At 56.7% G+C, this 16,091-nt stretch overlaps 4 protein-coding genes across 4 annotated transcripts; 2 read left to right on the top strand and 2 right to left on the bottom strand.

Annotated features, from left to right (window-relative positions):
• Positions 1–1,723: 1,723 nt before the first annotated feature.
• Positions 1,724–3,775, bottom strand: EX895_002091 (uncharacterized protein; the record flags this gene model as incomplete). The annotated part of the gene is made up of 1 exon (XM_029882690.1): positions 1,724–3,775. The coding sequence occupies one exon, from the start codon at positions 3,773–3,775 to the stop codon at positions 1,724–1,726; it is 2,052 nt and encodes a 683-aa protein (XP_029740835.1).
• A 1,018-nt stretch (positions 3,776–4,793) lies between these two features.
• On the top strand, positions 4,794–8,193 carry EX895_002090 (uncharacterized protein; the record flags this gene model as incomplete). The annotated part of the gene is made up of 2 exons (XM_029882689.1): positions 4,794–5,750; positions 6,037–8,193. 2 exons carry the CDS (start codon positions 4,794–4,796, stop codon positions 8,191–8,193), a joined length of 3,114 nt encoding a protein of 1,037 aa, XP_029740834.1.
• A 142-nt stretch (positions 8,194–8,335) lies between these two features.
• Positions 8,336–10,543, bottom strand: EX895_002089 (uncharacterized protein; the record flags this gene model as incomplete). Its single annotated transcript, XM_029882688.1, has 1 exon — positions 8,336–10,543. One exon carries the CDS (start codon positions 10,541–10,543, stop codon positions 8,336–8,338), a length of 2,208 nt encoding a protein of 735 aa, XP_029740833.1.
• Positions 10,544–11,542: 999 nt separating this feature from the next.
• On the top strand, positions 11,543–14,260 carry EX895_002088 (uncharacterized protein; the record flags this gene model as incomplete). The annotated part of the gene is made up of 1 exon (XM_029882687.1): positions 11,543–14,260. One exon carries the CDS (start codon positions 11,543–11,545, stop codon positions 14,258–14,260), a length of 2,718 nt encoding a protein of 905 aa, XP_029740832.1.
• Positions 14,261–16,091: the final 1,831 nt, after the last annotated feature.

Genomic DNA, 16,091 nt, shown 5'->3' with positions numbered 1-16,091 from the left:
TCGTGGTGCTGAGCGCAGCAACGGCGCTAAGCATGCCAACCGTCTTATCTGTCAGCCGAGGTCGACATTGTGGGAGGAGGCGAGATGCCAAGCCGATTTTTTTCCTTCGATTTTCATCTCAGAAGTCCCGCTACGAGTGATAGGATGGTGATCTCAATTTTCATGTTTTGCGAGCACGGCGGACTTTGGTTTTTTTTTGGTGTTGTTGATGACAGCGCCTGCCAAGACGTGGGGGCGGGGGAATGAGGAGAAGGACGGACAATGGGGCTGCGGGCAATGGCGTTCTCTTCTGTGCGTCGATTTGTGACCGGGCGCGATCTTCTACGTCGACGCTAAGCAAACGCAACGCAGCTGCATTCGGCAGACGAAATCAACGGGCATTTTTCAGTTGATAAGACTCGCGGCCACAGCCAATCACAGGGCGTGTTTTGCCCTTATCTTTGTTTGCCTTCGCTTCGGCTGGAGACCGGAGAGAAAGGGTGACGCCGCAACCGCAACCACGAGACCCCTGCTTCGACGAGATGGTGAGGAAGAGGCATTTCTCGCACTTCATTCATGTGAATGCCTTTCGACCGCGGAACATAAGAACTCCATAGGTGGACGGACGTCCTCTCCATAGCAGTATTGTGTCGGGCTGGACGTTCCAATGGCAGCCCACATGGAGGGCAAGTCGGCGGCAGTCGCGAAACAGCCGGTGGCTCGGCGGCGGCAAGAGAAATTCGCATGCAGCTTTCCTGCACAGTGTAGATTTTTGAGCAGGAAAAAATAAAAACAGGCACAGAATCCCGTTTTGAAAGGCTCTGCATTGCTGTTCTTCTCTTTCGTACGAAACGTGCCCATCTTTTCGCCGCCGGCAAAGATAAGCCAGGGTCCACAATAAGCGTGAGGAAAATAAGCAGCAACAACACAAACACCATGGCATTGAGACATCATCGAAAGGAGGGGACCTTGTCACTTTTTCACGATACAAAGGGGATGGACGCATGGATAGAGTATAACAGGAGGGAATGTGGACTCGCTTGGCTGTATTAATAAAAGTAGGTCACGGTTTGCGGGGTGCATGGTGCCACAATGTGCACTGACTACATTTACGTCTCTCCAGATCAGCAACACCGGCAGACACTCCTCGAAAGTATGACGTTGTGGTCGATCAAAGTTTAGCTAAGATGTACGCAAAATCTCCGAAGGACCAGGGCGACTGTCATGCGCATGAAGGCATGAAGGTGATTGTGACGGTGACGTGCGGAGCGGCAAATCAGTGGAAGCGTGGAGAGCAGAGATAACAGGCTTATCGGAAGGCGCCCGGCCGTGCTGCTCCTAATGCAACGACGCCGGCACGGAGGCCGAGCTTGAAAAAGAACAGGCGCGTACCAGATAAGACTGCCAAGCCAATACTGCTGTCAGTAAGGAAGACGCTAGTTGTGGCAGCGCCCCCCTTCCCCACCTGCTCTTCTACCGCCGCCTCCGCCGCCCACGTTGAGGTAGTTTTGTGTGACGTCAAGAACCCTTGTCTTTGCTGCGGGGTCAAGCATGATAACCCTGCTCGAGGCAAAACCTAATTTTATCTATGTCCCTGTTCCTTCTGGTTGTGCTCCACCGCGCCCAATGCAGATCAATTCCGAGGATTCTGTTTGATCGGTATTCGCTCCCTTTCGCCAAAGGGCAACAGGCTGAAAGGCAGTCAGAGTCAGACCGCAGCTGTGGAACAGCGGAGGCTGCCCGTCTACTTGCGCGCCTTTCGGCTGTTGGATTTGTTGGCAGCCTCCTTCTTTCCGCTCTTTGCCGCCTTGGCTAGACGAATCCGTTCCTGCTGCACTGCGTCCGCCCACAACTTTGCCTTGTCGATGCGTTGGCGCAACGTTGCCAGCATGGCTTCCGCTTTCTGCAGGTTGCCAACGTACTGGGTAGGAATGGCTTCTCGCGCTACTTTCTGCTGCTTTGCCATCCTCTCGTCTCCATTGTTTGCAATGAATGGGTCCTGGATGAGCTCGAGATCGTCGCTGAGCGATTGGTGCACGAGTTCGATGTTGTTGAGCACTTTGGCTGGTGGCACGACGTCGACCAAGTCCTCAGCGTGCAGCTCGACCTGTTCTTTAGCCGAGTCCTCCTCTTCCTCTGCTTGTTCTTCTTCTTGTCCGCCTTGCTCCTCCTCCTTCTTTCCTACAAGTTTGGTTGCGCTGAGCGGCTCGAGCCTTTCGTTCCACCCCCTAGCCACAAACCAGCTGAGACGCTTGAGGTGCGGGAAACGGAATTTTTTGGGTACTTTGGTGGCCTCTTCAATCTCGACCAGCTTCCACTGGGTAGCAACATTCCAGTCGGTCAGAAAGTTGCCGCCGACAACGAGCGTGTTCTTGGGTGTGTAGACGCAGTGGAGCCACCCAGAGGGAATGAGCATGGTCTCACCTGGACGGATGTCGACGCGTGTGAGGCTGTGCAGGTGGTCACCGAGCCTGTCAATGTCCTGGCGCGTGCTACTGCACCATGCCTTATAAGCTGCCAGGTTGCGGGGAGTGGGCGGCGCGAACAGAAACGTCTTTTGGCCCCAGATGACATGATAATAGACGCTGCTGCCCGCAAAGTCGATGTGCCAGTCCGAGTAGGCTCCCTCGACGCCCATGAGCACGTAGCGCTGTACTTTGGGCCAGCTGTTTTCGGCACACGATGGATCGCGACGCTCTAGTGGCCAGTCGCGGGTCACCCAGTCGAGGTCGCGAACGAGCTGCGGCGCTTCGACGTACTCTTGCATGGGCGTACCCGTGACTTCGAGCGAGATGACGTTGAGCGTCTTCTTCTTCTTTTCCTTGGGCGTGTCAAAGTACTCGGCCCACTCGGCGATGGTCCAAGATGCTTTCGAGGACGATTGAGAGGCCACGTCGATGACCTCGACGGGGGTGTCGTGACCGATGATGTTGGCAACGTCGAAGATGGACATGTCAGGAGGTGGCACCACCATGCCAGGTATGGAAGTGCTGCGCGGCGCAAGTCGAGATTTTGACAACTTTTTCTTGTATGCCTTGGATGGCTTGGTGGTCCAAGGAGATGGATCGGCGTCCGCTTCAGGTTTGACAGATCCATTTCCATTCGTTGCTCGAGAAAGATGATCCTCTGTGGCGGGAACGAGGACGGGTTGCTTGAGAGCCGACTCGTCATGCAGGAGCCAGTCGATGGTCCACTCGTGTCCGTGCATCCTGCGGAAGCCGTCGGGCTCGAAATCGTACGCCTCGAGAAACGACTTCCAGCGACCTAGCGGATCAGCAGGGATGCCTTCTTGGATGGCAGCATAGTCAACCTCAAGCTTGGCGCGATCCGACTTTCGGCGAGGGGGTCGAGTGACGTTGACGAGAGGAGGACGCGAAGAGCTCGTGCCAGAGTCGAACGCCTCTTGGGAGCGGGTGATGCATGACTGGCAGTACCACTTGCTGAAGTCGTCCGGGTTCTCGAGGCTGATGCAGATGCAGTGAAACCAAGTGTTGCAGTGCGAGCAACAGATCCAGGTTTCGCGGTCCGAAGCGGCATCTTTGCCGGGTGTGGGAGCGGGCTGGCCAGCCTTAGGACAGGCTGCACAGTCGAGCTCGGATTCGTCGAGGAATTCAGCGCGAGACTTCTTCTTGTGCCGCTGCTGCTCGAGTTGTGAGGTAGAGGGTAGAGTCTGTGAAGAGGGAGACTTGCCCCTCTTGCGTGTGCTTGAGCGGAGGGTGCGTGCTGGTGTTGTTGATGAAGAGGCAGTCAGTGAATCGCTGACGCCGTGAGAGGCGGCTGCCGCTACGGTCATCATACGACAGCCTGTGCGAGCGAGATAGGGATGTTTGACCAAGCCTGGTTGAAAGGGGAAGGTGATCGTCGACTCGAGATGGTCGACCCTAGAATGCACAGGATGGAAGGTGTCGTGTGATGCAACCCGGCTGATTTTAGGTGAGTCCGCTTCGGAAGGGCGTCTTATCCAGATGAAAGCTGGAAAAGGAGATTCAAGTAGATGAAGCAGGCCAAGTCGCAAGGTCGGTCAGAGGAAAGCTAATGTACAAGGAGGACCGGTTGAGAATGACGAGGATGGGTGAGATGGTGGAAGAAAGTGAAGCGCAAAGCTTGAAAGCCCAAAAGAAGCAGAAAATGAAAAGCGCAACTGCAGGCTTGTGCGCTGCGCTTTGCAGTTTGCAGGCGAATCGTCACCTGACCAGAAGAATCTAAGCTGTGGCGCAGTCAAAAAGCAGAAGGGCGGTGGAAGGTCAAAATTGGTCTCAGCTTGGCGCAGCGGGAGAGGCCAATTCGACAAAGAACCCTGCATGATCGTCAATTTTCGTGCGACCTTACAAATGTTGCTTCTTCGGGGCCTAACAATGCTAATTTTCGGTAAATTCCGACAACGTCTCGACAAATTCGCGTGTCTTTCAGGTGACGTAGTTGACGGAAGCGCACACAGGGAGGGAGGGAGAGGGAGGGAGGGAGAACTCGAGAAATGCCACAACCGAGTATTCACGTGCTCCTGCTGCTGCCGCTGCTGAACTTGTCTTTTCCTGCAACCTGGCGCGGTCGTTTTGCTCGGACACAGACCTAAGAAAAGGAACGTAGCACAAACTCAGCATTGGCCACTCACACACACACACACACACACACACTCACTCTCTCTCTCTCTCTCTCTCTCTCTCTCTCTCTCTCTCTTTTGACTTTTCTCAGTTGGCATTTAGGAGTGTGAACTGCTATCTCGCTTCTTCCCTCTTCTCTTCCATCCACCCGTCCCTGAATTCATTCATCCATCCTCGGATACCGAGCGTCGACTCGCACCACCCTCGTTCGCCATGGCTAGACAGGGCGACGTCAAGCCGAAGGCCAGCGGCCGCGCCTCTATCCCCACACCCGCCGTAAGGTTTCCCATCGACGACGACAAGGCTCGTCAGCTCACCCGTAGCAAGAAAGGAGCACCAGCAGGTGCTAAGAGCAAACCGTCTCGAGGCTTTCTTGGCTGGCTCATCGCCTTTGCCAGTCGCGTCACCATTTTCTACCTCATCTACGCCGCTCTCTGGACCTGCCCCTCGCATTCCTTCGCGTTCGATTACTCGGCCAAAGATGCTCGTCCCGTGTGCCGAAATCTGGCCCAGGCCCACGAACAGCTCGCTCCCATCCTCAAGCCCTACTTCCATCTCGCACAAAAGAAGGCGGAGCCATACACTCGTCCCGTCATCACCGCCGCAACGCCTTGGGTCAGGAGAGCCCAAAAGGTGTCTCGCCCCGTCTACCGAGAGGCCAACAAGCGTGGGCGTCTCCTGTGGAAGAAGCGCATCGATCCTGCTCGTCGCCGGGCCCTGAAGCGCGCTCGAAAGCAGCTCGACCCTTACCTCAAACAGGCTCACCACTACCACAAGCACAACGTGCAGCCCCACATCGACACCGTCCACAAGGCAGTCAAGCCGTATCACGCCATCTACCAACGCGACGTTTCGCCTTACGTAGACCAGGCGTACCAGTACAGCCTTCACTCTTCCTCGGTCTCGTACGCCTTTTACATGGATAAGGTGCATCCGCGCATCGTTCAGAGCTTCAAGCACGTATACAGCTTCCTCGTCAACCATGTCGACCCCGCCGTTCGCAGATTCTACAGCGTCTATGTTCGACCTCAGCTGGACCGCCTGCTTGCCAAAGTATACGAGCGCAAGGCCCACTGGCTTGGATCCGATGCGATCAAGACGGCACAGCAAGAGATGAAGCAGACCGCCAAACATGCCGACATGCACGCCGAGCAGGCAGTCAAGAAGGCTGTAAGTTGAAAGACACCCGATACCCCGTTCCTTTCTTGCCCCTCCCTCCGGCCCCGCAATCTTCTTCTCTCCCATCTCCCATACCCGAAACCATATTGCTCTGTACCATGGTGGGCGGGGTGTGCAGCGATTGGATCAGATTGGGCCAGGCCTGTCTGCTGCCGCTCTGTAGCTGCAGCAGACAGGCCTTGCAATGGTCAAAGTGTTGCAACACTGGCTGACCAATCTGTTCTCCTTCCTTCGCTTAATCATCCCTGCTGCTCACTCTCCATCCCTGTATCAATAGGAACAAGACGCAATCAAGGCTCAAACCGACCCCTCCTTGCTCGACCGCATCAAGCATGCCAAGGATGCCGTGGTCGACTCGGCTACTGGCGCAGAAACCGACCCGTTCAAGGCAGCCCAGCTCGACGCCGAACTCGATGCCGAAGAGGAGAAAGTGAAGGATCTGCTCGAGGTGTGGGAAAACGGCATGACCGACCTCATCGAGAAGGAGTACAAGCTCGCAGTCGACCGCCTCGCCGACCTCCGCAACCAGCGTCTCGCCGACCTCCCTGATCGCTTTGGTCTCGTCAACGAGGCCTTTGTCGAGGACACCGTCGCCCTCATCCTCAACCGCGTCGAACGTGGCCTGCGTAAGATCTCGAACCGCTCCGACGCCGACGCCAAGAAGAAGCTTGCTGCTGGCGACGAGCTCGTCGACCAGCAGATCGCCAGGTTTGACGAGGCTGCGCTCGACACGAAGGTGCAGATCTCCAACTTCTACGAAAAACTGCTGCAGGACGAAAGGCAGGCCATCGAGACGAGTAGTGCCGAGGTGCGACGCTACGCTGCAGCTGCTAAAGAGGCCTATGACGAGATTATGCGCGACGCAAAGTTTGCCGTCACCATGGACGAATGGCAAGGTTGGGACATTGGCGTTCGCAAGCGTGCCTCGCTCTTTGCCGAAGAGCTGGACGCGGTCCAGAGCAACAAGAAGCCGGTCAGCAAGTCTTCCGGCGCCCTCGACCTGACCAAGGACGCACCGGACGTGCAAAAGCAGATCAACTCGCTTCGTGCCTGGGCCGACAAGCTGCACAGCTCGGCGAGGAAGGAGTTAATTGCCTACTGTGACACTGCGCTCGCCCAGCTCGCCGGCCAGGGCGTCGCTGCCAAGGTCTCGGAGGTCACCGACCGACTCGCCGAGCAAGCCAGCCGCATCAGCACCGATGCTGCCGCCGGCATGCTCAGCGCCGTAGGCCTGGCTCGCACCAAGCTGAGGCTGGGTGAGTCTGCCAGCGACGGCTACCTTGCGCGTGCCAAGGCGTATGTCGCTTCCGGCTCCGGATCAGGTTCTGCGTTTGACGACTACATCAACAGTCTCAACGCCAAGGCTGCTGCTGTCGGAGACACTGTGGCCTCTGCTGCGGCTCAGGCAAGGAGCAGCGTCGTCTCGGCTGTCGGAGCTGCTTCTTCGACGCCCGCTACCGCCGCCAAGGCTTCTGCTGCCGTTGCCGATGCGATTGGCGGAGTCGCTGCCAACGTGAGAGACGCCGCCTCTTCGGCCTCTTCCGCCGCGAGCAAAGTGAGCCGCAGTGCTGCCTCTGCTGTCGGTGCTTCGCCGACGCCTGAGACTGTCGGCGACTATGTCGATGATGGCAAGGATAAGGCGAGTGCTGCTGCAGGCTGGATCAGTGGGGCAGCGCAGGCGGGTGCTTCCTCTGCATCATCAGCTGTCTCGGTCGCTTCGCAGTCCGCCAGTGTCGCTGCTGGGAATGTGGGTGAAGCGGTTCGATTTGGCGCTTCTTCTGCGTCGTCATTAGCATCCGTTGCTTCGAGCTCAGCTGCCGAAGCAGTTCGAACCGGAGCCTCGTCCGCCTCTTCCGCTGCATCGGTTGCCTCCCGTTCGGCAAGCTCTGCCATCAGCGATGCTAGCAAGGCGGCTAAGCCCAGCGTATCGTCGATCTCGTCAGCTGCATCTTCCGTTGCCTCGGCTGCTTCGCGCTCCGCCAGCTCTGCTCTCAGTGATGCAAGCAAAGCAGCTCAGTCTGGCGCCTCTTCGGCATCGTCTGCAGCATCGTCCGTTTCATCCGTGGCCTCCCGCTCGGGTAGCTCTGCTTTCAGCGAGGCAAGCAAGGCAGCCCAGTCCGTGGCAGCCACCGCGTCGTCGGCTGCGCAGTCTGGCGCGTCGTCGGCATCCTCACTCGCCTCCCGGGCGTCGCGATCCGTCGCATCGGCTGTCTCGTCTGTATCACCTTCCTCACTCGCCTCCTCGGCTGCCTCGGCCGCCTCGTCTGCAGCGGCCGAATCGCTCTCGTCTGGGAGCTCGGTGCTCAGCAAAGCTAGTCGGTCGGTGGCGTCGGCGGTGGGCGCCTCACCCACGCCTGAGACGCTCGAGGACTACCTGGAAGATGCTAAGGAGGCGGTCAAGTCGGTCGCTGCCAAGGCTCATATTGAGCTTTGAGTTTTAACTTAGCGTGTTTAATAGTGTTGGCGGGGTGGAAATACAATTGTGTATGTTTCACATGGAGATGCGCTTGGGCTGTGTGATCGGGTGATTTGTGAGAGCTAAGCGTTAATTAAGTTATGAGGAGGCGGAGTGTGATCTAGAAGAACGCTGCCTTCGGCTGGCTGGCCGAGTCGGGGGAGTGCTGCGAGGCGCGCTGCTGGAGCATCCGTCTCAAGACAAAGATGGATCCGGTTTCGGGCGCGTCTCTGCCCACGGTTGCTGCCTGGTCGAGCTCACGGACGAGGTCAGGGTTCCTCAGCAGCGCCAGATGCTTTCTCTGCTCGATCTGGTCCATAGCATCCTTGACCGCTGAGGTGGGCATCACTTCGCGCGGGATGAGAGCGAGGCGGCGGAGCATGGAGCGTTCGACGTGTTCCCAGGTGCGTGCAGGCGCGTAGACGCGGGTGAGCGTTCGAATCAGGAGGGTCAAGCGTCGCTCGACGTGGGTCGCCATGGTCTCGTTCGATGCTGGTCGTCCACCGCGCAGGCAAACTTTGACCATGTTGCTGAGGACAGTTCGATCCGAGAAGGCCGTGGCGAAGGCGGCGATGCGTGCAGATGGCTTGGGGTCTAAATTGATATCGTCACTGATTAGCTTTGTGCCGACTGACAGAGTTTCGATGGCTTCGTACTGGTCGATGACCTTGTTGAGCAGCCTGAGCCCGCGCTTCAGTGTTTGCCACGGATAGCTCCCTGTGAACGTGCGATGTTTCGATCGCAAACTACCTTTGGACCCGCTATTTCCTCCGTGAATCCGAGTGCCCTCAGCCAAGTAATCAGCTGACCAGGCATGAATCCATCTCGTCCACAGCCGCAACACGCTGGCATCTGGATCGTACGCCTTGATATCCAGCCCTGCCCCCAAGTTCGACGGCAAAGCAACACCCGCCCAGACCCTGTCAAACCACTTGCTGGAGAAAGCACGGTGTAGCACCTCGAACGCTGCATCTTGACCAGCGCTTCCTTGACGTCGCTGCATGACCGCAGAGAACAGCTTGATGACGCCACTCCGCTGTTTAAGGATCAGTTCTTGCCGTTGCTCTCCGGACGGGCCAAGTTGTGCGAGGGGTTCCACGGATAGCAATAGTTGGAGTTGCTCGATACCACGGTCCGCATCGCCGAGTACAGCATACAGGCGAAGCTTGAGGTAGACGCAAGCCAGATTAATCTCCGTGAAAGGCTTGCGCCGTAACGAGCCAACAAGTGGGCTCTTAGACAAAGCGGCCTGAGCTTCAAGTCGATGAATCAAGCCTTGAACGCGTTCGCTAGCCAATGCATGTGCCTTCGAGATGGACGACCGATTTCGCTCAATAGCGTCGATCTCGGCATTGATCAGAGATGACACGAGCCGAGGCATGCGGCCAAAGGCATCACCGCGCGCCTGTAAAGCAGACTGGCCGAAAATGGTGCGCACTAGCTCAAGAGCCCCATTCGCCTGTGCAACCGAACTCGCCGAAGCAAGCGGATTGCGGAGCGGCGCACTAAGGCCATTGACGATGGTGGCGAGGACCGTGTCGTCAAGAGTGATGCTGTTCGCTTCCATCATGGTCTTGATCTGCAGGATATCGGTCTGGATTCGATGCGATTCTCGTTCGATGTCAGTCTGGTCTTTGCCGGCGAGGTCTGAAACGCGTTCTCGGAACAAAGCGATGAGCTGGAGCTGGTATTGGAGGATGTTGACGGGGAGCGCATGATGCTGGAGCAGTTCGAAACAGCTTCTCACTGCATCAGAGCGGCCAACGCGTGAGAAGCTTTGCATGAGATTGAGCAGGATTTGCGACGTGAAATGGGCGGCGCGCCGACGGGTGTTGGTCCGTTCCTGTGCGGAGGCTTGCGATGCGCCTGTGCGCGACAAGCGCTCGTGGACGATGTCGAGTAGTTGGAGTAGCACTGTGTTGTCCGAGTTGTGCCTATATACTCCCGCTTCCTTGGCAAGCCGAGACAGAAAACTTTCGGAGAAGCCACGGTGAGGAATACATTTGTACAGCCGACGCAGATACTTGCCAACAAGTTGATCCATCAGGGTTGCGCCATTCCTGCCTGTAGAGCCAGTGATCCTACGGCAGGCTTGGGTTAGAGACAGGAGAAAGAGCTGATTGAGAGCGACGTTGGACACCTCTTGGTCAGCTGTTCGAGATAGGTCAGACTGCACAAGGTGGATGCTTGCTCGCTCGGCTCGCAATGCAGGGCTGCTATAGAGTTCCCTTGCCAGACCAGCGAGATCCGCTTCGTCTGTTGCCGCATCAAGTTGCATCCGAATGTCGGCAGCAACCCCCTTGTCAAAGCTTGATAACTGGGCAGGCATGCTTTCGGTGAAAGTAGAGGGAGAGGAAGAAGCTTGCGGGACACCAGCGTCAAAGTAGGAGGAAAAGTCGATGCTGCGGGCCTCGTATCGAGCAGGGCCTGTCTGTCGGACATGCGTCGATGCAGAATATGTCCCTGTTGTAGATATCGAGGAACAACCCGCAGAATCCTGAGAAGAATCGCTGGCAGAGTGCCCGAAAGCGGCGCGTGCGATCGAAGCAGTGTGACATCGAGTCTGTCCAGACTCTTGAAGCAATCCCGGAGCAAGAAAGTCTGGAATTGCCGACAAAAGTGGAACTGAGCTCGAGCCCTGAGTGTGCGAGTCGATCCATGCCGTGCGCCCCAGCGCGACCAGTGAAGTGCGCCAACGCGACATGGCAGAGGGAGACGCCTCGTTCACTCCGAAACCACCGTTTGCACACCCAGGTCAGCGAGCCGCCGTCGGGCTTAGGAGTGAGGCGCGGAGTGGCTGTGTTTTGATCTAGCGTTTCGTCATTGGTCGGAATCCTGCTGCCTAAGACGTGATTAGAGTATTTGAGGTGTTGTCCGGATGTGATGGTTCGAGGAAGAAGTCATCAAAGAAGAGCATCTTCCAAAAGTCACTTTCTCCCATCAACGCCAAACCAAAAAACTCGGAAGTCGGGATGGCTTGGGTCACGTGCCACGAACATTTTGCCATTTTTTTGGCAGAGGAAGTAGAAATTTCAAACAGCTTCTGCTGCGCTTTTTCTTTTTCCGTTCTTGTCAGAGCAACGAACGTCGTTCGCTCCTCGCTATCCTACCTTTCGACCATCGACCACATTCCAGGCCATCCTCGTCATCGGCCTCACAAGAACAGCAACATCTCGTTCTAGGAAGACCATGGCTCTTTCACACCTTTGAGATCGTTGCATACCTCGGATACTTCGGTCTCTGTCATCCATCAAGGGCAAAGAGGACGCTCTCGGTAACCATCTTCGACGACACACCTTCTGCAGCCGGTGCGAGGACTTTCGCAACTATGCCACCTTCTTCAGCGGCAGAGGGCTCGACTAAGAGAAAGAAGGGTGGCCCTGCGCCTCACCTCAAGTCTCGCTCCAAGAACGCCCGAAAGCTCAAGAGGCAGGTCGAGGATGCCGAGATCGCTCAGCTCGAACAGGGCGCCAGCGGCTTTGTCTCGCCCATCGACTTAAAGCATTTCTCTCAACTGCCACTCTCCGATCGAACGAGCAGAGGTCTCAAAAAGGCAGGCTACACGGACATGACCGATATCCAGGCCAAGTCGCTCCCGCTCTCGCTCAAAGGCAAGGACGTTTTGGGAGCAGCGAGGACGGGTTCCGGAAAAACGCTCGCCTTCTTGATACCCGTGCTGGAGCTCTTGTATCGAAGAAAGTGGGGGCCTTCGGATGGTCTTGGTGCGCTGGTCATCTCGCCGACAAGAGAACTCGCCATTCAGATCTTCGAGGTACTCCGCAAGATTGGACCCTACCACACCTTCTCTGCCGGTCTCGTTATCGGTGGAAAGGATGTAAAGCAAGAGAAGGACCGCTTGTCGCGTATGAATGTCCTCGTCGCCACACCAGGCCGTCTGCTGCAGCACATGGACCAAACTCTCGGCTTCGACACATCTAACCTTCAGGTGCTTGTGCTCGATGAGGCGGATCGCATCCTCGACATGGGTTTCTCGCGCACGCTCAATGCCATCGTCGAGAACCTGCCTCGCGACCGCCAGACCATGCTCTTCTCTGCAACACAGACCAAGCGTGTCAAGGACTTGGCGCGGCTCTCGTTGCAAGATCCCGAGTACGTAGCCGTCCGCGAGCCTGAGAATGAAGGCTCCACGCCACGCGGTCTCGAGCAGCACTACATGCTCGTCGAGCTCGAAAAGAAGCTCGACTTGCTCTTTTCTTTTATCCGCACCCACACCAAGTGCAAAGCGCTTGTGTTCATGAGCTCGTGCCGTCAAGTCCAGTTCGTCCACGAGACCTTCTGCAAGCTGCGACCCGGTGTCAGTCTTATGGCGCTCCACGGAAAGCAAAAGCAAGCCAAGCGTCTGCAGATCTTTACTCAGTTCACAAAGACGCAGCATGCGCTCCTCTTTGCCACCGACATTGCCGCACGTGGTCTCGATTTCCCCGCCGTCGACTGGGTCATCCAGCTCGACGTGCCCGAGGACGTCGACACCTACATCCATCGTGTCGGTCGAACCGCTCGGTACACTGCCAAGGGCAACAGCTTGCTCTTTGTGCTCCCTAGCGAAGAGAAGGGCATCCTCGAGGCGCTGGCCACCAAAAACATCCCCATCGGCCGCATCAAGCCCAAAGAAAGCAAGACACAGAGCATTCAAAATCAGCTGCAAGCTTTCGCCTTCCAGGAGCCGCAGATCAAGCATCTGGCTCAGAAGGCCTTCGTCTCTTACGTCCGATCGGTGCATTTGCAGAAAAACAAGGACATTTTTGACGTCACGGCGCTCCCACTTGAACCCTTTGCCGCTGCGCTTGGTCTTCCAGGTGCTCCGAAGGTCAAGTTTGTCAAAGAAGCCGCCAAAGCGAAGAAGGCAGCTGCATACAAGGCTAATCAGGAAGCGACCGATGGCGGTGCCGAGGTGGATGACGATGGAGAAGAGGCGGCAAACAAGAACGGCAAGGTGCGCACCAAGTACGACCGCATGTTCGAGCGCAAGAACCAAGACATTCTTAGCGAGCACTACGCCAAGCTCATTGCCGACGAGACCTCTTCCGTCGAAAGCAGCGACGACTCAAAAGCGAGCGACGACGATTCGGGATCTAGCGACGACGACGAGGAGGAGGGAGATGGCAACGAGGAGACGCGATATGGTCGATCCGTTGCACGACGCAGGGAGGACCGCCTCGTGGGCAGTGACACTTCGGACTCGGAAGAAGACCACGACGAACACGATGACCGAGCTGCTTCGCTGCACAAGTCGGTATCGGCTTCCAAGTCTGGCCCGCTCTCGGCTGGAACAGAGGCGGAAGACGATTTCCTTACGCTCAAGCGTGCTGATCACGCACTCGAGGATGACGGCGACGCTTACGGCATTGGCGGAGACGACATCCCCGTCACCATGGAGCAGGCTAAGGCAGATGCTACCGAGAATCTCTCGAAGCGAAAGCTGGCCATGGGTCAAAGCAAGAAGGCGCTGGCTCTGGCTGGCAAGCGTGGCATTGGTGAGAAGCTCATCTTCGACGAGGATGGCGAGGCGCATGCGCTGTACGAGCTGCAGGACGAAGAGGCGTTCAAGAAGCAGGGCGATGCCAAGACGCAGGCGCAGCGTTGGGAGCAGGAAGAACGCGAACGCATGCAGCAGGCTGACGCCAATGACAAGGAACTCGCCAAGGAGAAGCGGCGCGAGAAACGCCGTCGACAGAAGGAGCGTGAAAAGGCGCATGAGCGCGGCGACGATGTGGACGGAGAAGACGAGGACGAAGAAGACGGGGAGGTCAGCGACGGAGATGATGGCGATGTAGGAGGCCGCGCTGTTTTGGCGCCCATCGATAACCGATCCGACGGCTACGAGACGCCCGACTTTGAGCTCTCTTCGGAAGACGAAAATGACAGCAGCGACGACGACGACAAAGAGGCGTACCAAGCACCCGCGTCCAAGCGTCGCAAGACGGTTGCGTCGTCTGCACCAGCAAGCAAACCGATCCGGAGCAAAAAAAGCAAGCTCGAGCAAGAGGAGGAGCTCGCCCTTCGCTTGCTGGCTGGCGATGCCTAGCCATGGCCAGGCCACACCACACAGTAAGTCTCTCTTCTGATCATTGTCGCTTTCTCTTGGTGCTTCCGATGTTCCAAGGAGGGCTGCCACGTTCGCATGATGGTACTCGTGTAATTTGCGCCTGATGGTCTTTGGCGTCCCTCTGTCTCACGACGGCGGTCACAACGGGGCTCGCTAGCCGGCAAGCCCTGGCGCCTTCGGCTCGATGAAACTAACACTTCTGATATTGACACCACCCGGTAGCTCTTTCTAACAAAGCGGAAGCACAATCTCGAGACTAGCGACAATCGCCCACAGAGTTGCAGGGCAAGGCACACTGACATTGCAGACCTCTTGCTTCCCTGTGACGTGCTCCTTTCCTTCCAGATTGTCCGCCCGCGACAGGTCGTGTTCCACCTTGGTTTGTAATTGTACCCCTCTGTAACCAACCAGCATGCATTCATCCACTACCCCATGTCCAATCCCATTGTTCCATTTGCATCTCTCAAGGTCATCTACAAAGCATTATTGCCTGTGCCCTAGTGTACCGTAGAGACACCTAGATTCCAGCTGTAGCCTCGACTGCCTAAGCGATCGAGATGCAAGCAACGTCTGACCGAGCCATCCGGTGCCGGCGCGCTCTTCGGTGACGGCGGTTGTTCGATTTGAAGAGCTCTGTGGGAGACTGATCGATTTGCGAATCGGGTCTTTCGTTTCATTTTTCATTGATTTGGACGCGTTGTTCACGCCGCAGCAACCATCGGATCGGGAAGCTTGCTCATCGGGAAGCTGCTCGTTGCTTCTCTCTGTCCCTTGCTCAACGTTCTTCGCGGCCTTGGCGACTCCCTCCTTGCGGCTATCCATCCTGCCTTGCTCTTCTGGAAGCCGATGTATCGCTTGCCGGTCATTGTCGAAAGGAGTCGATGAGCGAGTGGACCTAGGATCACGTTTTTGCTTTTGCGACGAGAGAGAGAGAAATTCGAGGGTCTGAGCGCTGTTTCCTTCTCTCTCTCTCCTTCTCTCACCGGCCCCACCGTCGGAAACTCAGCCAATATTCCAAGGATTCATGTTTGATTTTTTTCGTTCTGAAGGCGGCGTGGCGCGCTTCCTTTGAAAATCGGACCCTTGGTGCTTGTTGCTCGCTGGTCAGTCGATTGCTCGGTGCTCCACTTTTGGCTTTTTACGACAAGTGGCCTTCAGATCACACACACACGCACACTGCCGAACGTTGTCATCAACGTCCTTTTTTACTTCGGCTCAGCCTCTGTCTCAGCGTCGGAGACAATTCGATTGCTTTCCAGTCAGTTGGCCAGCTCAACGCTTTGAACCCCTTTCATTCGTTTCTCTGCTTCTCACCCCCCACCACCACCACCACGACCACCACCACCTCGATCACGTAGCTCGTCATTCGTCGCTCGATAGGGTCACCGTAAAAGAAATCGGAGGTTGCACTCTCGACACCCACAGAGGCTCCAGCTACGCACACCCGCCAAGCCTTTTACCAGCGATCTCCGCACTTCTCCCCCCACTCTTCACCGCGTTCCTATTAGCCATTTTACATCTTGGTCCTTCAGCATCGCAACATCGCAAGCTTACTGGGCCCGTCATTCAACAGCTCGCCTCAAGAAACACCAGATCTGCATTCCGAGCGATAACCATTTTGATGCCTGCATCTCAACAGCAGCGACCATCTTCCCGGCATTCTGGCTTCTGGAGCAAGCTCTGCTAGAGTGGCTCAGTATCGGGCGGCACCTCTCCCCTCTTCAACTGTCAATCTCGTGGTAAGACTGTGTCGTGCTTCTGACTGGACCTCATATCTCGTCACGCGCGCGCGCTCCTCGCCTGTGCGGTA

Source organism: Sporisorium graminicola, chromosome SGRAM_13 (genome assembly GCF_005498985.1).
Source record: "Sporisorium graminicola strain CBS 10092 chromosome SGRAM_13, whole genome shotgun sequence".
NCBI lineage: Eukaryota > Fungi > Basidiomycota > Ustilaginomycetes > Ustilaginales > Ustilaginaceae > Sporisorium > Sporisorium graminicola.
The sequence above is the reverse complement of the archived record's forward strand: the minus strand, read 5'-3'. Positions and strand labels throughout refer to the sequence as shown.